The sequence below is a fragment of the Caretta caretta genome, chromosome 1, assembly GCF_965140235.1.
Source record: "Caretta caretta isolate rCarCar2 chromosome 1, rCarCar1.hap1, whole genome shotgun sequence".
In the NCBI taxonomy this organism is placed as follows: Eukaryota; Metazoa; Chordata; order Testudines; family Cheloniidae; genus Caretta; species Caretta caretta.
In genome coordinates, this window is record NC_134206.1 from 57,055,049 (window position 1) to 57,077,089 (window position 22,041).

Here is a 22,041-nt window from a genome sequence, read left to right on the forward strand (position 1 = left end):
AGCGAGAAATGGTCATAGCCTTGCTTCCTTCCCATGCTTTAAGGCAAAGAGCAGTCCCTGAGCTCAGGGACAGCATAGAAATAGCAACTGTAGCCTACTCTGGACCTTTCTGCGCCTGTGCAGGGACTAACCACAGTCTGGTTCTGTCTAAGAGGGAATCTGCTAAAAATCTGCTATTTCCTTAACACTTTATATTTGTCACATTCTAAAGTACGACAGCTTTACTGATGTGTTTACTCTTGTTCAACGGGATATGGACTTCGAATATACTCACGTTTTGTGATTCAAATATAATGTGAAGAAAACTTCTTACTATTTTAAATTTTGCACATAAAAGCTCTTTGAAAGCAAAAGAGAAACATAATACCTTTTTCTTTAACCACTTCAATGTCTTCTCTTGGCTGTATTTATAAAATTTCTTATTGCCAATTTCTAGGATAAAACAAAACAAGGAATAAAGTCATAATTGGTTTTCATTTTCAATACATTAAAAACTCAAAAGATGCACATAAGGCATGGAAGTTATTTCATAGTTTGCACATGTCATCAGGGTAATAATACTGAAAAATATTGGAAATGTGGAAAAACAACACAGCAAGCTGATGTTCACAAGACCATGCAACTTGACAATTGTCTCTAATTAACCCTGATTCAGGAAAGCACATGTGTTATTTAAGTATATGAATAGTCTCAGTCCAATGGTTTCAAAAGTGGTGTCAATGAGACTATTTACATGATCAAAGTTGAGCACATGCTTAAGTGCTTTGCTGAATCCCTTTTGACACATGCCAACAGACGGTTACATTTATAAGTGATATGGTCACAGCTGTTTTTTTCATCTCAGGTTCAGTTCCTAGTCAATTTGTTGTTAAGCCTCATGTCTTAAACCTGGACTTTGTAAACAGATGCATCTGGCACCAAAGGCAGAAAAAAAGAATAGTTTATAAAAAATATTTCACTGCTCTTCCAAGCATTCTCCCCCAAAGACTCATAGGATGGTGGATAGCAACATTTTCTTTTTCATCTCCTCCTCCTGCTTCTAAATAATTTAACATAAATGTCAAAGCAAACAAGTTGTAGTTCTTAAAAAAAAAAAAAAAAAAAGTGAAACATGCAAATTATTTGGGGATGGTAATATGTCTTATCTATTATTTGTTAAGCACAATATAAATTAATTATGATATATGTATTAAAATATTTTCCATATCTGCAACTATGAGAGCATAAACATTCATTGCTGCTGAATGATTAGTTATCTGCATGTGCTGGGGCAAATGGAAGAGGAAATTACAAAGATTTCAGGAAAAATTTCAGCATAGAACTGCACACTAAATTAATAGTGCATAAAGTCCGGAAATTGAATGAAATGTGAAAGATGTGAATGTGAAAGATGATATAGGAGACTTTAGAACACACCACATTTCAATCTTGCTCTTTAACAGGTATTTCAATAGGGTTTAATAACCTATATAACATTACCATTAATATTTACATCTGTTTTATGTAATTTAAAAGGTCTGATACCATACTCCAGCACTAGGTTCATGGAGTTTCTTTCTCTCCCTGCAAACAACCAACAACGGTTTATTTATGGTTCCTTCGGCATTTCCTTCTTTGAGGTTTATTTTGGCTCTTTCAAACTGCATACAAATATCTAATTGTTATGTACTTTTTGTGTGTGCATAGCAGGGGACGGTGAGGGGTTGGGGAATGTTACATACAAGATATAGTTTAATTTCATCTCAACCATGGTAGAAGAGTAAAAAAGTAAATATTTTTACATAGCAAAAAAGAAAAGAAAAGGCACCTTAGTGGCACCTTAGAGACTAACCAATTTATTTGAGCATAAGCTTTCGTGAGCTACAGCTCACTTCATCGGATGCATACTGTGGAAACTGCAGAAGACATTATATACACAGAGACCATGAAACAATACCTCCTCCCACCCCACTCTCCTGCTGGTAATAGCTTATCTAAAGTGATCACTCTCCTTACAATGTGTATGATAATCAAGTTGGGCCATTTCCAGCACAAATCCAGGTTTTCTCACCCTCCGCCCCCCCCCCCCCCCCACAAACTCACTCTCCTGCTGGTAACAGTAGCTCACGAAAGCTTATGCTCACAGTATGCATCCGATGAAGTGAGCTGTAGCTCACGAAAGCTTATGCTCAAATAAATTGGTTAGTCTCTAAGGTGCCACAAGTACTCCATTTCTTTTTGCGAATACAGACTAACACGGCTGTTACTCTGAAAAAAGAAAAGAAAACTCCAAATACTATGCTTCATTTTATAACTGACCTGTTGCAGATTAAGTAGTTAGTTGCGATATTGTTGGATACAGCCTTTTGGGACTCAAAAAAAAGTTAAATGGTTTAAAATGGTTCTTAAAAGAAAAAAAGTTTGATAGAAGCACAAAAGGGATACACGAACCTGTTTGTTGCTCAAAGAAACTAACATGATTTGGGTCCAAGAATATAATGTACAATTTTTGGATTTCCCTTATCTGAGAAAGTTCGAGCAGAGGACACCCTCTTGCCACCCTCCCCAAATCCATGTTGAAAAATAGTTCAAGTCCAGATTTCCAGGCAGAATCTCCAAACAGCATGAAACAGAGTGACTCAGTTAGGGAAGGAAATATAGAATGTGAAGCCATTTTCATTAAAACATGAAAAATAATTACACTGAACCCTTCAGAGATCACTTTGTTTGAAAGTATTTTATGCACTTGACAGTTTGTACTATTACATACTAGGAACTGACAATATTTGAGACCTCTGAAGAATTGAAATGAGTTGTGAAAGTCACAAACTGCTGACAAAAGGATTCAATACTGGAACATGGATTTTACGTGTAATCCACATTTGATATTGGTGAGAGTTAACAACTATGTTTGATAATATGAGTATATATTGGAAAGACTTTTTTTCCCTAATGTGTCTGGTGCCTATAAAACTGGTCTGAGACATCTGGAAAGATTGGGTTTGAGAAATACAAATGGAATATAAGTGGTTCTACAATTAAATAATATGTTCAGCAATTGGGTAATCGCTATGTAGACTTGGAAGTTTCCCTGATGTATTGTTGAGCAAACTGCCTAAAGCACATTTTAACATCTATTTTCTCAGTACTTTCCATAACTCAGAAACTCATATGGCCCCTTTTTTTCCTACCTTCTGGGAATATAAGCTTGGCAATATTACTTAGTTATTCTAATCAGGTAAGTTTTCTTGGCTTTTCATATTAATCACATCAGACAAGATCACAGTGCAACTTTTGCCTTGCAAAATGAAACAAAGAGTAACACTCCCAAACTGAAGTTCATAACCCTTTATTAATCCTTTTCTATCATAGTGTCTCCCTCATACATGAACTTATTTTGAAACAATCCTCCTCACCCAGATCTAGTGAACAGAAAGAAGTAATTTCCTCTACCAACGAAGCAGATGAATGCAAGTTCAGTGTGATTTTTACACAGGAACAGAACTCTGACTGCTTCAGTGCCCTGGCTGCTGGGTGCCAGGCAGGGGGACTTCTTACTGTTAGCCCAGCAAGTGTAAACTATCAGTGCTCTAGGTTCAGAATTTACTACCCAGATTCCCAGTGCCAGTTATGCTTTTTTTTATTATTATTTGTTAAGCACCACTACCATGTTCAGTGCCATCTATGACACAAATACTTCTTGCCCCAAGAAGCTTACTCTCAAATAAGGCAGAGTACACAGAGCAATGAGAGGCCGTAGTAGAGAAGTACTAGGTTCTTTTAGAAATGCATTAGTCATAATACCAGTAGTCCTTGTGAACACTAGACAAAGTAAGTCTTTAAGAGTGATTTGAATGACAAGCGAGTAGTGGGCTGGTGGAAAGGAAATGTGAGACATGATTAATAGCCCCAAGTGTATTTGTTACATATTAATGTGTGTGGTGCTGTAAAAGAGAAAAAATAGCTAAAGTCCTTGCTCCAAGATACAATCCATAGAACAGGCACAAATGGGACAAGCAGCACTTGGAGACCCAGAAATGGTTATGACTAAGAATGGTGTATAAAAAACACTGAGTTAAAGTCAATCACATTTTTACATATTTCAAAACAAAATATAAAGATGCTGGCTTTCAGAATTTGTGCCAGTTGCTGAAAAGGCTATACATTATATAAAATTATATACATATATATTTTATATATAAACAAAAGTAAATAATTCCCATTTGTCTAAAGGAATAAAGGAGCTTCCTAGAGGTTGCTCTGTTGTACTATAACTGGATTATTATTTACAGAACTAGCACTGAGATAAGGTTAAGAAAGAAGAACTTTTTATGGTAACCACTATTATATTTTTGCTACGGAATTAAAAAAAAAAAACGATTTCCTAAGGGCTACATTGCGATTTGTACTAGGCATCCATGCAAGGGAGTAACCCACCCCCCCTTAATTACCGCTACACAGACTTCCTAGTCTGGGTGGCTCCGGAGTAAACCACATTATTCCCTCAGTGGAGCAGGTGGATAGAACATTGGCTTCTCCTCCTTCACTTGCTGACCAGCATGGGGGTGGGGCTGAGGGGACTGTAATTTACTTTTGGTACAAACCAGCAGTAAAATTACTACCACTCCAGAGCAAGCAGGGAGAAACAGTGACCTGGAGGCGTATGTGTGTGTCACACAGTGCCTTCTAGGGTTACTCATGGAGCAGTGCAGATTTTGCGCCACCCCTTTGTCTAGGCTGTGCCCAAACTCACACTCTAGCTCTAAAGTAAACAGTCATTCATATCTGCTAAAACTATGTGCAACGTGAGCCTTTCTGAAGAGTTAGTTTTGAAACCAAACAAAATAATCTGCAACTCAGAACGGTAAATCTGAATGCTGACCTGGGACCCAATCCTGTGAGATGCTGTGCACCTTCAACTACCACTGAAAGGCCTCTACAGACAAGGCTTCCTGCTTTCATCCTTTGACGTGTGTATCATTTCTTTAGTCATTTACCCTCTTTCGCAAGCTAAGCACAGGTTTCTGGTCAGGCCCACAGCTGGGTTACTCTATTCGTTGTACATGTAACTGGGAATAGTAAGGACACTTTCTCCTTTCTTAATGAAAGTTTACTTTGTGTCCCAGATTTCTTTCATCTTCGTCGCCAGGCTGAGGCTAAGGAAGATAGAAATCTAATCTCCTTCCACCCTTGCTTTATAATTAAATCCTCTCATTTCTGGCTACAGTCAGTATCCATTCAGCATTCCTGGTCTCAACACATAGGTAGTAACTGTGTTATCAATATGTTCTCCTGCTTGCTCACTGCAATAAACGTGACTATTTTCAATGGAAGCAAGTCCTACTTTATGTTCAAATGAAGCTTTTTACGAAGAAATGGCTGAACACATGCAACACACGCCTTACCCATACAGGACACAACATCATCTCATATTGTGAGAATATATCCGGTTCCCTAAAAGTTCAACATGCCTCTCCAGGTTACTGTTAAATTCCATGAAACAATAAGTTTTTAGTTTTCTTCTGTTTGTGGTGCTTATTGTTCCATTGTTACTTTTCAATTCTTTGGTAGTTATCCTTGTAACACTGCCTAAATCTTCCCTCCCAAAGGTGTCAGTGACAACTGCAGCCTGCCATGGCTAGCAGGAATTGGTTCAAACAAACCTTCTTGTTCGCATACCTTAGTGCCTTGTAGGTGCTCTACACAGTACAGAAATAGAAAAACTGGTTGATTTTTTTTAATGGAAAAAGAAGGCCAATGTGGAAGATTCTGTTTTCTCTAACTTCTGTATCCTTCTTGAATGATTACCCTCTCCATTCAGTCAGGAGGTCAGTGCAGGACCTTTCGGGATTTTTACAAGTCTTACATTTTCAGATGATATTGCTATGAATTATGAAGCCTCTTTTCCATGTCTGTCAAGCTGTGCTATGAAAAAAGCCATGCATTTAAATGTATCTAACAAACATTTAGGGCCATATGTTGTCCTCAACTGCCACATAAACTCCCAATAATATCAATGGGAATTCTGTGTAAAGATCAAGGATAGTATGTGTATACCCTTGACAGATGGAGTTGTTTCAGGTTTTCTTTAATACAGTTTATCACCAAACGCCCCTTTCAGAACAAAGCTTACAATGGCAGACAACTGCTGACTTTTTTAAAATAAATATTTCTTTTTACTTAATTTTAACACTACACTATAAGCTTATGGAAAACTGCAGGAACTTGTGTTGTCTCTTCTCCTTTCCTGAAATGCCTCTCACAGCCATTCATTCTCCCTTTTCCCCATCCCAGCTTGGGCCTGCTTACTCTCCATATACCGTACTGGTAATTCACAGGGAACGCTGATGCCACTGCTCCTTAGTGGACCGTCCACCTGGCAAAAGAGTCACTCCAAGACCCATGGGATACTCACCAACAGAAAAAAAGAGATATTGCTCACAGGATAAGGGAACCACTCGGATTCCTTTTACAACTTTAACGATATATCATTTTTAATATCAAATGGTGGAACTGTATGCTACTAATTTAGAGCTGCAGTATATAATTTCAGCCAAGTGCGACACCTTTTAAAATACTGAAATAAAGACCACTTCTAACATCATTACTTAAACTTAAACAATCACTAAAGTACAGTTCTACTCGGAGCCAATGACATTGAGGGGGTTACATGTTTATTGTCTCAATGTTTTTCAGACCAAACATTTATAAGTGAAAAGCTGGTGTTCTACTTGCCAACCCTGCACACTCAGCCTGGGATGTAAACACAAGCTAGGTTCTTTCTATCACACGTATCACCCAAAGTAACAGAGCCTCTACATGCTCAATTAGGCCTTCAGCAATACCTGTGCAACTGCAATATTCAAGTGTAACTGAGTAAACAATTCTGTTGCTGATGCAAAAGAAGGAATAAAATCCAGCTCATTCACTCATAACTTGGCCAAAACAGCCCAACTAACTGGAATAAAAGCAATAAAAAAAAATTTATTGCTAAAATCAGCAGATACAACTCTAAACACACAAAATGATGAGCCTGGTGGTGCTATTATCACATAGTCACTTTTCAGCATAAACTCGCACTTTTGAAAGTCTTCAAGTCTTCCAGTAGAGTACAGTTTTGATTAACCTTTGGTTAGACCCCTCCTCTACTGAGAGAGCACTCTTTTGCTGATCCCTGATTTTACTGTCGTTGTGGTGGTTACAGTTGCAATCACAGAAACGCACGTACATACATACATACACAATAAAAAAAAAAATTAAAAAATAGAGCTGTAACTGAGATACAAGTTATAAACAAAAGAGAAAGGCTTAATTTGCCAAACATGGCAGTTACTTTATTGAGGGAAAACTTTTTGCAAATTTAGGAGACTGATCAACTACATGAATGGACTCCAATAATAAAATGCAGCAGGACATGTGGCAGATTCCATTGGCACACCAAAGATGCTTGGTGAAACAAGACGTAAAAGCCAGTGCCTAGTGCTGTAGGCTTAGCAGCAGAGTGGCTTCTAGTCCCACTGTGCAGAGGTCAACGGAAACAAATAAATACACCCTTCAGAACCCAATATTAGCTGAAGTATTAGTCTGTTAGCTAAACTGATATCCAAAATCGTGTACCTTTTTCTTCTATAACATGATGTAGTGAGTCCATAACTCTTGCACACTGTAGCAACATCGTACAGCTAGAAAATTCTGAATCAACCACAACTTGATCCAGTGGTTGGAATTTTCCTTGCTGAAAAAAAAGTCAAAAGGGATTATAGAAACATTACTGTCAACAACAGCAAAAATATAATAAGCCATTAAACTTTTTTAAGGCTAGAGCCTTAAACCAAGGATTACAAAGCCTGGATTGCTAGTAGTACAACAACATATTCATAAACTGTTTATAGAGCAACAAACTATGAAAACCGTAAATACTTACAAAGCACTGAACTTTTCAATTAGTGTACTTTAAAAGGTCCAGTTTTAAAATATCATGGAGACAAACAAATGAGAAGTACAGAGGGTTTACTTTGGAAGATGACAGCATGTTACAGTAGTTAATGTGTGCCAATAGTTTTTCTAGACACAACCTGCTGGATTAAATTTAGCATCATAATTTTCATTAAAATTTTGCTTTTTTCCCTTCCATAAAGAAGAATCTCAGAGGAGCAGTGCATCTTAAGGAACATAGTACTAACCTTTCACCTCTGGAAAGTGAGTTCCAGTTTGGCCTGAAGTCTTACATAAAGTGGTTTTGGCACAGCTTAAATAGCACTGTACACGACAGCACCATCAAACAAATCTTGCCTTTGCCAGGCATTACAATGCATAATTATTCAGCACAGTTTGGCACAATTGACAGCTTTCCCTTTGGAAACCTCCCTGAGCACATCAGTACAAAGGCTCAGTTAGCTCTCCATCCTTAGAGTGAATGGTCTCTGGGGGCCAAAACTGAAGTCATTATGCTGGTCCGGGTGATAATAAAACACTTCGGTAAATCACATTCATTATTAGAGAATAATCTCATTGGAGCAATCAGAGAATTCATAAAACAACCAACTGAAATTTACAAGGTACAAAACAAAACAAAGGATTTCATATTTGTTTCTAGCGCAGAAAAAAGCAGAGGTAAAAATCAAAAGAAGAAAACGATTACAAGAGTAAAAAAATAAATGTATATTAAAATTAATCTGTGGATAAGGTTTTCAAAGGGCAACCAAATCTGAATGAAGTGTGGTTCATGGAAAGCCATTGAAAGTATTCTTCTGTAATTGTTTATAAGAATGTGGACTACTATAAGATTGGGATGGACTACAATACTATAAAGCAAACATGTTTATGGTTACCCTTTATCATAAAATGATGAAACATTTCCAACACAATATAGGTTAAATTACTGGTTAGAAATATCAAGCAGGTGTTCACTGCTAGAAGAAAATGCATAAAAGTAAGATTTTGTATCCTGAATCCACTACTTAAAAGCACAAAGAAAATAATTATCTCTCTCCATATACTTTTTCTTCCATGACACAGTAGCAGGGAATCTTGGAGGGAGAAACAAGAAACAGGTACTGAAGGAAAGAGAAGCCTTTCAGATAAGTAAACCTAATTTACTGCCTCCATTTGGCATGAATGAAGAGTGGCATTTAAATTCTTCCAGTTAGATAAGCTAGTGTCCTTTGGCTCATGGACAAGAGATTACATTAACTAATTAAGTGCATTTTTCTATTCTTCCTGATGTATTGTACTTTTAAATTACACGTGAGAATTTGCAGAGCCATGTGATCAATTCATTTATTATCTGCCTTGGATTACTTAACCATCCCTTTGCCCATAATCTGCAAATTCCAGGATTTATCTACATTCTAACCCCTGTAACTACTTCAAATAGCCACCTTTTCCCTTTAAGTTCAACCTGCCATAGAAATGTTTCCTCCTCCTCCCCACAAACATGTAGGTTCCCCACAAAAGTTGCATCTACCCCTGGCTCAGGAAAGGCACTATTCAGTCCTACACAAACAGCTGCTTATCAGTTCAAACTCCAATACCTCTCAGCTCTACAGGCCTAGACTCAGGTGTTCTATGACAGGAAAGAGGAGATTCTCTGTTTCCAGATGGGAACTAGCATTCACTTCTGGCCCTGCAGGGTGACAATTACTTTAAAATGGTAGTATTTTAAAGTTATTTTAGGTCATGTTTGGAGGTGTTTCATATATATTCATTTTAATTTTTCTCCCTCTTTGAGCCCTGTGCAGTGCGGTGTGACACTGACAGACCGATTGACTGGTGGATAACAACTCAACAGAAGGTACTGAAATGATGAACAGGGTCATTCCCTGTAGATAGTTATCAAAGCCATGTTAAGTAGACTAGAAACTCTGATATGTTTGCTTATACTATTAGAGAACAAGAATAGATAATAACTGTATTGGTCTGTGTTTATCTATATCTTGTTAGAAGTTAAACAACGTGATCTAAGGAACCTTATGGACTAACAGACGTATTGAAGCATAAGCTTTCGTGGGTAAATACCCACTTTGTCAGCTACCCCTCTGATCTAATTTGCTTGTAGATGCTAAAATTCTGTTTCTATCTGTAATGATTCATTACTGTATTCTATTGATTCAGAGATCAAAAAGGTATATTATCATCTAGATGGGACTTGCAGTTTAATAAATATTATTGGCTTCATTTTTCTTTGAAACTTGTAAATTCCACATAAGTAAATTAGCTGTGAACTGTTTGAATAGTTAATTGCCTTATGTAAATGAATACAACTAGTAACCAGGAAACAGAGATTAGCTTCAAAGCAACAATATACATTAGCTATTCGTCATCCAAGAAAGGCCCTGCTGTGACCATGGCTGGTTCAGCTACAAGAAAAGACCTGGGCCTGATCCTTATCTTATTTCAGATCTGCTTAAACTTTGACAAGGTAAGTCTAAGCGCACAGGACTGAGGTCTCCAGGTTACTCTGGATCCATCCTGAAATTCTAATGGAAGAATTTGAACAAGCTCTGCACATGGACTGCCTATGGGACTATAAGCTATTGAACTGATTCTAGAAGAACTTTTGCAGATCAGCAGCCTCACCATCTCTGCAATGAAACAGACATAAGAACTTTACTCATATCCGTATGTATATTGATCTTTTAACCATAACAATTCTCTTCTTTCTTTTTAACCGTAACAATTCTCTTTTTTCTTTTTATTAATAAATCTTAGATTTAGTTAATAAGAACTGGCTGTAAGTGTAGGTGAGATATGAAATATTCATTGACCTGGTGGGCAATACGTCTGGTCTCTTGCGATTGGTAGAACTTTATATATGGTGAATAAGGTTTTAGTAACTGTCACTATATTAGACTTGGCTGTCTGGGTGGGAGCCAAAGGCTGGATTGCTTAAAGGGGACCGTATTTTGGTTTCTTGGTAACCAGTAAAGTATTACAGAAGTTGTTTGGTTACTGGTTTGGTGAAATCTAAATATAGAATAAACCACCAGTTTTGGGGATTGTCTGCCCTATCCTTTGCAGTTTGCCCTGAATAAGCATTCTCAGTGTAGTTCCTCCAGGTACCACAGTCACAGGGACTCATAGGAATCAATTTCTAGGAACAAAGAATGTAGACCATCCTTATAGGATGGGGGGAATCTACCCAGGGAAGCAGTGACTCTGAAAAAGATTTGGGAGTTATGCTGGAAAATCAGCTGATCATGAGCTCCCAGTACAACCCTGTGGCAAAAAAGGGCTAATGCAATCCTTGGATGCATAAACAGGGGAATCTTGAATAAGTGTAGAGAGGCTATTTTACCTATGTATTTGGCACTGGTGTGACTGCTGCTGGAATACTATATCCAGTTCTGGTGCCATCAATTCAAGAAGGATGTTGGTAAACTGGAGAAGGTTCAGAAAAGAGCCAAAGGAATAATTAGAGGATTATAAAACATGCCTTACAGCAATAGAGTCAAGGATGTCAATCTATTTAGTTTAAATAAAAAGTTAACGGGTGACTTGATTAAGTCTACAAGTGCCTTCACAGGAACAAATATTTGATAATGATCTCTTCAATCTATCAGAGAAAGGTATAACACAACCCAGTGGCTCAAAGTTGAAGCTACACAAATTCAGACTGGAAATAAGGTGTACATTTTTAACAGTGAGAGCAATTAACCATTGGAACAATTTACGAAAGGTCATGGTGGATTCTTCATCACTGAAAATTTTTAAATCAAAGAATGGATATTTTCTAAAAGATATGCTCTAGAAATTTTTTCAGGGATCTTCTATGGCCCATGTTATATAAGAGGTGGACTAGATGATCACAATGGTTCCTTCTGACCTTGGAATCTATGAATCCCGCAAAGTACTAAGCAACCGGCCCCAATCCAGCAAAGTACTTAAGCATGTATTTAAGTGCTTTGTTCGACTGAAGCCAAAAAACTTAACTCAAATTTTAGGGGGAAACCTTGTGCTGAGCAGTCACAAAATGGATTTTTCCAATGATTATAATTCAACTTGTTTTGTTAATTTTTATATTTAGTTAAGCAAACTGGCTTAGAGATTAGTCCTCAGTAAGGACTAGACATACGGAAATTTCAACTTGTGAAGGTCAGCCATTTTTAAACTCATGAACAAGCAAAGCAGCACCTTCACATTTTCCTAGAGTGATAAAAGTATTTTTATTTCCCTCACCTTCCATAATCAAAAATGGATGAATGAATTAATCTCAAACTTTCCAAAATATTCACCTTTGGAATGAGACCAAGAATGGAACATTTCAGATGAAATGGAAAATTTTTTAGATAATTATGAGCAGAGAGAAAAATATAAGGCTTATATCAAAGTCAAAATGTAACCTTAACTATAACATCCTTTACTGACAACACACTACATCTCTGATCACCAAACAACAGTGGCAAAGATGACAACAACCTGTCTGGGACATGTATTTATGCTTCAGTGATACATAATGCAATATTCATTTAGTGTGGGAGTCCCACTTTAAAGAATTAAAATAACTTTTAGAGAAAATAAAGCAATAAATAGCTGTTTCCCCTAAAATTTCTAATGCCAGAATCAAGGACACTTACCTCTTTCTCTGCCTTTATGAGGTAGAAAAGCACCAGAAATAAAGGATCCATTGGTGTTGCAAACAATAGGCGTCCATCTATGGAGAGAAAGATGAAAGAACATTTTATTCTCAGAAGCATAACATAGGCAGATTGATTATTTCCTTTTAATTTTACTGATGGGGTTGCAGCGTTTTCATGGAGCAGTTAAGTATATCCTGTTATTTTGTTTTACAAATGCCTTAATATAAGAGGGCTTAATTCTTAATTGTGCCTAAGCCACATTAAAATACAGTGGGACAGGTGTCTTGATAGGAAGCTGACTATAGCTTAATGATTCTGCTCTCCCCCTAGTCCTCGCGTAACTTAAAGCTGCAGGGGGCTAGCTCCAATGCACGGTGCAGAGGAAATCCCTTCCATCAGCAGAGAATCAGGCATAATGAGACCTCGCTCTGCTGTGGCCCCTTCCCCACTTACATCAGGCAGAAAGCTCTGCAGTAGGAAGCAGAAGAGGAGTTGTAGCTGAATTCTGCGTGTTTTACAAAGGCCAGAGATTCCCTCTGCATGGGGGAATTCTCTGTTGGTTTCTTATGTGACACAAAGTGAACTTAGTAGACCAGAGAATATGGCCCAAAGCGTATGTTTAATAATATATACCAATTGCAGGATGGGACCTTCAATTAACAGAGCCTTCAGTATAGAGAATTGGAAACAACAATGTAACATTCATTAGAAATTCATTAGATAAGATCTAATAATTGATAACCATTTGACATTAGAAAACCAAAAACGAGTGTAGATATGTGGACTTGACAGCTAGAGGGAGGTTTTTGTTTTAATTCACTAAGAGGGAATGAAATTTTAACATACTTTTCCCATTTTGCATTTCCTAAATCTTGCTAAATCAAGATCAGGTTATTGGAGAATCATTTGGCTTACAACTAATAATTTATTCTTCATATTTCAAAAAGTGTTGATTTTCCAATGGAAGACTTAACAACAGAACTAACAGTCCCAATGGTAAATTATAATTTGTGATGTCTTTAATTAATTTGCATATTTATTTCCAAATCTTCTCCATTTTAGAGTAAGACCGCTAAATAAGTAAGAAACCTCATTCCCCAAGTTCTGTCTTACAGTCATCTATTCCTTGTCATTGGTACTTTTTAATCTGACAGCTGGAAAGTACCACCACACCACTGAGAAAGCAATTTTATTTTTAAAGACGCTTTTTTGTATTTTGGGGACACAGAATTCTGAATGTATTTCTATTTCTCTACACACTCTTTTGTTCCCGGAAAAACAACATTTTCAGTAGCAATGAATCTAGTAATGCGTTATTGTCACTTGGAAAATATGAGAAAAATCCAAACAATAAGATCATCATTAAATATTTAAAAATAAATTATAAAAAGGCAGAAAGAAAGACAGGCCTTTGGAAGCCAGCAGGGAACGCAGGATATGTCTACACTACAAGTGCTACAATGGCAGAGCTGTAGTGGTATAGTCAATCCACTCCCTTGAGAGCCACTAGCTAGGTTGACAGAATTCTTCTGTCAACCCATCAGTCTACCGGGGCTTTGGTAGGCTTAATTTTTCACACTCCTGAGCAACGTAGCTAAGTCAACCTATGTTTTAGGTCTAGATCAGGTCTAAGTTTCTGGAACAGCTGAAGATGGAGCATGCTGTGAAGATGACATGCCAGCTATCAAAGGGAGGTAATGTTATGCTTTTCACACAGCAGTTTCTGTAGTCTAGATCATTAAGAGCACAACAAATATGTTTCTGCTTGAGAGGCAGTTCAACCCACCTTCCAAGTAATGCATTTGCATGCGTAGTGGGATATAAAGAAAAAAAAAGCCAAACAAGAGAAGAAAACATGAATTACAGGGAATTGGAGTAAGCTCCTCTTTCAGGGGATGCAAGAAATCAAGAATCAGAGATTCCATGCCACCGATATGTCAGACAAATGGGAGAAAAGACAGGGAAACTCCACTCAGGAACCTGAAAGGCTCACTAACAAAACTAGGTTTAACATGGACCCATTTTACAGGAACTGAAAAACGAATGAATTTCAGACTTATACATAGTTAGAATACTCAAACAAAAACAAAAAGCTGGAGAATTATCTTCAGAAGAATAACCTTTTCAGAGATACAGGAGTTAATTTTATACACGCCCCTGCAGCACTCAAAGAAATTAGGAACATCTTTCCAGGCTTCTAAACAAAATGCAGGTGATGGTTCCTGAGGACAGCTATTTCTCAGGGGCCAAGGCAGAAGGTGGGAGGAGAAGGGACATAGAAAATTCAATATAATCAACAGCATGAAGCATGCACATTCCCTCAGCTCAACACCCACCCACAGCAAATCAAAGCTTACAGCAGCATTACTTGCAGTCTGGTTATTCCTATATGCACCTGTGCAAAGGAAATTTAGAATTAAACACACAGCTAGGGATAATACAATTAAAGAAGATATACAGTTTTTAGAAAAATTGTGTGTTCCCCTATCATTAAATGATACTTTTTCTAGGGAAAAAAATCAAATAAAATAGGATGCAATAATTGACTGGGCAAGAAACATTTCTCTAGTGACAACCTCATGGATAAAAACATTGTTAGATCCTTGGTGTGAAGGTACAGAAAGTTGTCTGCCTTCTATTTAAAAAGATAGGCTAGGATGATGAGAGGGCTGTGAATAAATAGGGGAACTTGCTCCAGGTCATGAAATTCCTAAATACCAGCCTCAGGAAAAGAACCATCAGCTTGAGATCCCAAAGCTTTTCTGGGAACCAGAATGGTAGGTTAAAGGAAGAGGGACCAAATGTTTCAATGTCTGAAACTATATTTCATTGCTAAAATAAGTGGGTCCATTTATGCTTTCTTCCCTAAAATTAAAATATACATATGTTCCCTGAGGACTTGTCAGGTTGATTGACAAGGAAAGCTAAATATTTTGTGGCACTTGAGTTTACGACAATTTGATTTTTTTCAAGACACACGAACATCTGTCTAATTGAGGCTGCCAAATGCAGTCTTCTAAGAAACCACAAAGCCCCACCCCTGGTTAAATCCAGATGGCATGTGAGTGCCTCAGAAGGTGGAGATACTGTGTGACTGGACTCTAAAATTAGGAGTTACACCAGTAAATTTATGGGGGTGAAATGTATGAATATTAGTTACACTTAGGGGTAAGGGAAAGGAAACACTCACCATGCTGAACAGCCTGACCTATAAACCAAGAACGATATTCTTCATGAAAAGCTTTTACTTCAAACAGCTGCTGTGCACTGCTATTGAATAAGTAGAGGGCAGCTTCTCCTGTTAAAAGAAATCTGGTTTGTATTTGTAAGCTTTCATGAAAATCAAAAGACCATCCAATATGTCTGAAGAACTTGCCTAATATATACATAAACATACATACATTCTACACACACTGTAACTACAAAGAAAGCTTAGACAAAGAAAACTATTATATACAGATGTTCGTTTACCAGCTCTATAATCCCTACTCAATTTTGAATCAATAAATAAGAAGTGTGAATAGTTCATCTTACAATGCAAAGCCTTTGATTCAAACCCAAATCAGATCACACAAGAAACTAGCTTTTGTCTGTACGGGAGGGGTTGGTGATAGTGAGAATCTCTTCTTTCTTTGTGTCTGTCTCGGAGTTATCTGACTCAGGGATAGGGAATGAGAGTCCCAACTCTTTTAAGCGTCATTTTGTTGTTTGTCATTTATTTTTGTGTGTTGGTACAGATGTAGGGAGATTATGGGTTAAATGAATTAGGTGACTGAGGGAGCTGAACAAGTGGGTTTCATTAGAAACTTGAAATCTTGGAGATGACAGAAATTGCTTTGTTTTAGGCCCCTTCACAAAATCCCCCTGCTTGTCATTGCTTCACGTGGACAAAGTGGAATGGATCATTCTTATGCCATATTAGTTTTGATTTCCAAATGCCAAATACATTATGAACAAGGCTGACAATCTCCATTACTATAATGGAAAGTCACTAAGACGTTGCTTTAGAAGTTGTATGATTTTGCAGACTTGGTTAGTTCTGGCTGATCTCTCAAGAGCACACATTGCATGGGTGTTTATACAATATTTGGAGACAACAATTTATTTATTAAAACATAAATATTCTAAAAAGATGCTAAAAGGGTGTTTTCTTCTCTATTTCAGACCCTGCACTCATACATAAGGTTACAAAACCAAAGGTTTGCGCATTACAGATCTTTAAATAGGCTTCTGGTAATTCTATAATAAGTTACCCAGCTTCAGTGTCAACAACTACACTTAAAGATTTTCTCTAAAAGCCTTCCCCCACACTTTTCATTCTACAAATTAAAGAGATCACTTCCCTCCTTGGTAAAATATAAATTCTTATCTACTTTTTTTTCAATTCTGGTGACAAATTGGAAAGCCAATTCAGTACAGCAGATGGAAGTTGTGCATTGCTTTATATTCTGAAGCTAAGTTCTGAATATTTTTAAACAGAATTAATAAACTCTCTTCCCATTCTGCATCTCTTGTCTTTCACTAATCTCTTCCCTTAGGCACAAAGCAGAAACTAGCAGATTATCTGCACCTGTAATTAAGGTTCTCAGATGTGTTTTAATGTTATAAACATGAGTGGTGACATTTTAAAAAACCCAATGATCCTACCAAAAGCAAATGAATTTATGGATTGAAGAAATAACCTGAACCAGATTTTTTCAAACAAACTACTTTAAATGTGAAGATTTTCTGTTTAAATAAACTAAACAGGGTTTAATACTGTATACTTTAATGAAAAGAAAGTCTTAGACAAAGGCAGCTTTAAGATACACTAGCTATACAACCAAAGAAGAAAATGATTGTTTTGGAGATTGGAGGGAGGTTCATTAAATTTTCTACATATCTGTTTTTCTAATATGTTTCTAATTAAAGGTAAATCATCATCTACTGTCAAGAAAAGAGATACCACACTTTGGACTGAGTAAAAAGAAAATCATAGTTAAAAATGAAAAGGCTCAAAAGTTTGGCAAGTGTAATAAAAGCCTCTCCTAGCTGAATGTTTATTTTATAGGTGACTAGCTGAAGAATCTAAATTTGGATTTATAAGAAAGGCCTGTGGATCCCCAAAAAAACTAATGCATTTAAAAGACACACTTGAAATATACCACTTTTTTGTGCTGCCAATATTTCTGATGAACAGTTCAACCAATTAAAATTATAAAACAAATCCTAAATGTTTTAACTCAATTAACTACATGGCATCCTCAACAAAATCTCTGGCACATGAGATTAACCCTATCATCATTTCAGCTTGCAAAATATTAATTCTCTGGTAGAGATAAGGAGAGAATTAACCATAATATTAACAATGTCCTTAACTGTTGCAAACTTGCCTGTACTTGGATTACGCAGTCTTGTAAATAAAGGTCCACCATCAGGTTTCATAGGAAGATCAGTAACAGGCTCTGAAAAGAATTATAAAATTATAAATTGAGAGATCTTTCCCACCCCATCATACTTCACCAACATACTTGTCTGTATTAATTGGATTTACCTTTCAGGTACTGGTAATTTCCCCCTGAAAGCCACCCAGTATGTCCATTACATCAGAACACACAAATGGCCATGCTGGACAAGAACAATGGCCACCTAGCCCAGTATCCTGTCTTATGACAGTGGCAAGTGCCAGTGTTTCAGAGAAAATGGACAGCACAGGGCAATTTCCAATCATCCATCCCCCCGCCATCCACGCCCGGCTTTTGGAAATTGGAGGTTTAGGGACACCCAGAGCATGAGATTGCATCCCTAATATCTCTTATATATGCTCATATATCTTTTTAGAGATGGGGTGACAAAAACTGCACATAGTACTGCGGGTATGGGTGTTCCATGGATTTATACAGTGGTGTTATGATATTTTCAGTTTTGTTTTCTATCCCTTTCCTAATGGTCCTAACATTCAGTTAGCTTTTTTTCCACTCCTTTGATTGCTGCTGCACACTCAGTGGAGGTTTTCAGAGAACTATCCACAGTGCCTCCACAATCTCTTTCTTATGCAGTAACAACTCCTTTAGACATCATGGTTTTGTATGTATAGTTGGAATTATGTTTCCAAAAACGCACTACTTTGCCCTCATCAACACTGAATTTCATTTGCCATTTTGTCACAGTCACACAGCTCTGTGAGATCCCTTTGTAACTCTTCAAAGTCAGCTTTGGACCTAACTATCTTAAGTAATTTTGTATCATCTGCAAATTTTGCCACCTCATCATTTACCCCCTTTCCCAGACCATTTATAAGTATGTTGAACAGTCTGGTCCCAGCACAGATCCTTTGGGAACCCTCCTATTTACCTCTCTCCATTTATTCCTACCCTTTGGGTATGCCTATACTGTCATTAAAAACCCACAGCAGGCCAGTACCAGTTGACTCAAGCTCAGGGTGCTTGGATTAAAGGGCTGTTTAATTGTGGTGCAGACATTCAAGCCTGAGCCTGAACATCTACACCACAATTAAATAGCCCCTTAACCTGAGTCCTGGGAGTCAGAGTCAGCTGGCATGGGCCAGCCATGAGTGTCTAATTGCACTGTAGAGATACCCCTTGTTTCCTAGCTTGAAACCAGTTACCGATTCATGAGAGGACCTTCCCTCTTATCCCATGACTGCATACTCTGCTTAAAAGCCTTTGGTGAGGGACCTGTCAAAGGCTTTCTGAAAGTCCAATTACACTATATCCATTGGATCACCCTTGTCCATGTTTGTCGGCACCTTCAAAGAATTCTACTAGATTGGTGAGGCAGCATTTGCCTTTATAAAAGCCAACGCATTGTGTTCATCTATGTACCTGATAATTTTTTTGTTACCTAGAGATTCAACCAATTTCCTGGTACTCAAGTTAGGCTTACTGGCCTGTAATTGCCAGGATCACCTCTGGGGACTTTGTTAAAAATTGGTGTTCCATTACCTACCCTTCAGTTATCTGATACAGAGGCTGATGTAAGTGATAGGTATATCACAGGTAGTAGTTCTGTATTTTCATATCTGAGTTTCTTCAGAACTCCTGGGTGAATACCAAGTGGTCCTGGTGGCATATTACTGTTTAATTTAGCTATTTGTTCCAAAACCTCCTCTATTGACTTCTCAAGCTGTGAAAGTTCCTCAGATTTGTCACCTAAAAAAATGGCTCAGATGCAGGGATGTCCCTCACATCCAATACAGTGAAGACCAATACAAAGAATTCATTTAACATCTCCATAACGGACTTGTCTTCCTACAGTGCTCCTTTAGCACCTTGATTGTCCAGTGGCCCCGCTGACTGTTTGGTAGGCTTCGTGCTTCTGATGCACTTAAAAAAATATTTGCTGTTAGTGTGTCTTTTTCTAGTTGCTCTTCAAATTTTTTCTTGGCCTGCCCTAGTTTACGCTTGACTTGCCAGAGTTTATGCTCCTTTCTATTTTCCTCACTAGGACCCAACTTCCACCTGTTGGACCAGATCCTGTGTATCACTTAGAATTAAAACAAGAATTGGCTCTCCCTTTGTGGATTCCAGGACAAGCTGTTCCAACAAGCAGTTATTTATGATGTCTAGAAATTTTATCTCTGTGTCCCTTCCTGAGGTGACATATACCCAGTCAATATGAGGATACCTGAAACCCCCCCAATCATTAATTTGTTTTCTGTCTTTGTAGCCTGTCTAATCTCCCTGAGGATTTCACAATCACTATCACCATCCTGGTCAGGGAGCCAGTAGTAAATTCCTACTACTATACTCTGATTGTCCAAGCACTGAATTTCTATCCATAGAGATTCTATGGTACACTTTGATTCGTTTAAGATGTTTACTTTATGTGACTCTAGGCTTTCTTTCACATACAATGCCATGTCCCCACCAGACCTACTCTGTCATTTCTTCCATTGACTAGAAGTAATTTTCATTAGAAATCAGTTATGCTTGAAAATCAGGTTGGCATGCAGACGGGGAAAACATTGCAATGGTGCTGTCTTGCAGAAATAGATACCAAACCAACTTGGCCTTGAAATATTAAGAACCCCCTATTTAAATGGAACACATACAGGAGAGAATACTCAAGAATAAGAAGTCAGGGTAAGAAAGCATTACTTTTGTGGAAAGGGAATCAGATATAAGAGAAAAAGACCACATTTTGCAAGCCCTATAAAAGGCACAGAGATCTTTACTTACAAAGGTAACTGGATTGCCTTTTTTTTTTTTTTTTTTTGAGGTTTTCAGCCCCATATTCAGTGAAAAAGATAATGTTGTTGCTAAGTTAATGGGCTTTCTTAAAAAGAAATATCAAAGCAGCTTTGTTGTTTCCAGGAAAACTAAGAATTAAAATGTGTCTTTTGTCTTAAGGTCTAAGACCCATAATTGGTTAAAAAAATTGGAGAATATAACTAAAAACCAAACCAAAGATGCAAGAGGTCTCTTGTTAAATCCTAAAGGAAGATGGATTATTTGCCACAATATACAAGAATAGTTTTTATAAACTCTGCCCCAAAGGGCTGCTTTTATATGAGCAAAAAACAAGTTAGTGAGTGTATGCAAGGTCTTTTGATTAGAAATTATGCCTTTCAATTAATTATACTGCACCTAGACACTGTACCAAGATGGAGGCAGGTAGACAAAACTGCTCACCCAGTAAAGGTGGGTGTATTAGCAACAGATAAACTAGACAACTGTTCATCCAGCACAGCATTTAGAATATGACTACATTACAGATTCACTCAAATATATAGTGCCTTTATAACCCTAACAAGGTAAATAAGAAGTAAGCATAATGTGTTTATGGGGCTGTTTAAATAAATGTTAAAACTGGTTTTATGCAGCATTGTTGTAGCTGTGTTAGTCCCAGGGTATTAGAGAGACAAGGTGGGTGAGGTCATATCATTCACTGCAGTAGCTCTCAACCTTTCCGGACTACTGTACCCGTTTCAGGAGTCTGATTTGTCTTATGTACCCCAAAGTTTCACCTCTCTTAAAAACTACTTGCTTACAAAAATCAGACATAAATACAAAAGTGTCACAGCACACTGTTACTGAAAAATTGCTTACTTTTTCAGTTTTACCATATAATTATAAATCAACTGAAATATAAATACTGTACTTACATTTCAGTGTATAGTATATAGAGCAGTATAAACAAGTCATTGTCTGTATGAAATTTTAGTTGGTACTGACTTTGCTAGTGCTTTTTATGCAGCCTGTTGTAAAACTAGGCAAATATCTAGATAAACTGATGTACCCCCTGGAAGACCTCTGTGAACCCCCAGGGATACACGTACCCTCGGTTGAGAACCACTGTCTTATTGGACCAACTTCTACTGGAGAGAGAGAGAAAAGCTTTTGAGCTTTTTTTATTACCTTTTTTATATTACCTCATCCACCTTGTGTCTCTCTAAAATTGGTTTTGCTATAAATCATTTAAGATATATGCTACGGTAATCTTTGCAGTATTCATCAAGTAACACTAAACAGTTTTAAAAAAA

The 22,041-nt window shown here is 37.3% G+C and overlaps 1 protein-coding gene across 1 annotated transcript in view; it reads right to left on the bottom strand.

Moving 5' to 3' along the window:
- Window positions 1-22,041, bottom strand: part of RNASEH2B (ribonuclease H2 subunit B) — a 52,819-nt gene that overhangs the window by 13,968 nt on the left and 16,810 nt on the right. Inside the window, exons 4-8 of the mRNA XM_075126249.1 lie at window positions 17,930-18,001; window positions 15,748-15,855; window positions 12,555-12,631; window positions 7,597-7,714; window positions 368-432 (exon numbers count right to left, since the gene is read on the bottom strand). Coding sequence (XP_074982350.1) covers window positions 368-432; window positions 7,597-7,714; window positions 12,555-12,631; window positions 15,748-15,855; window positions 17,930-18,001 — 440 coding nt within the window. The remainder of the gene's footprint in view (window positions 1-367; window positions 433-7,596; window positions 7,715-12,554; window positions 12,632-15,747; window positions 15,856-17,929; window positions 18,002-22,041) is intronic.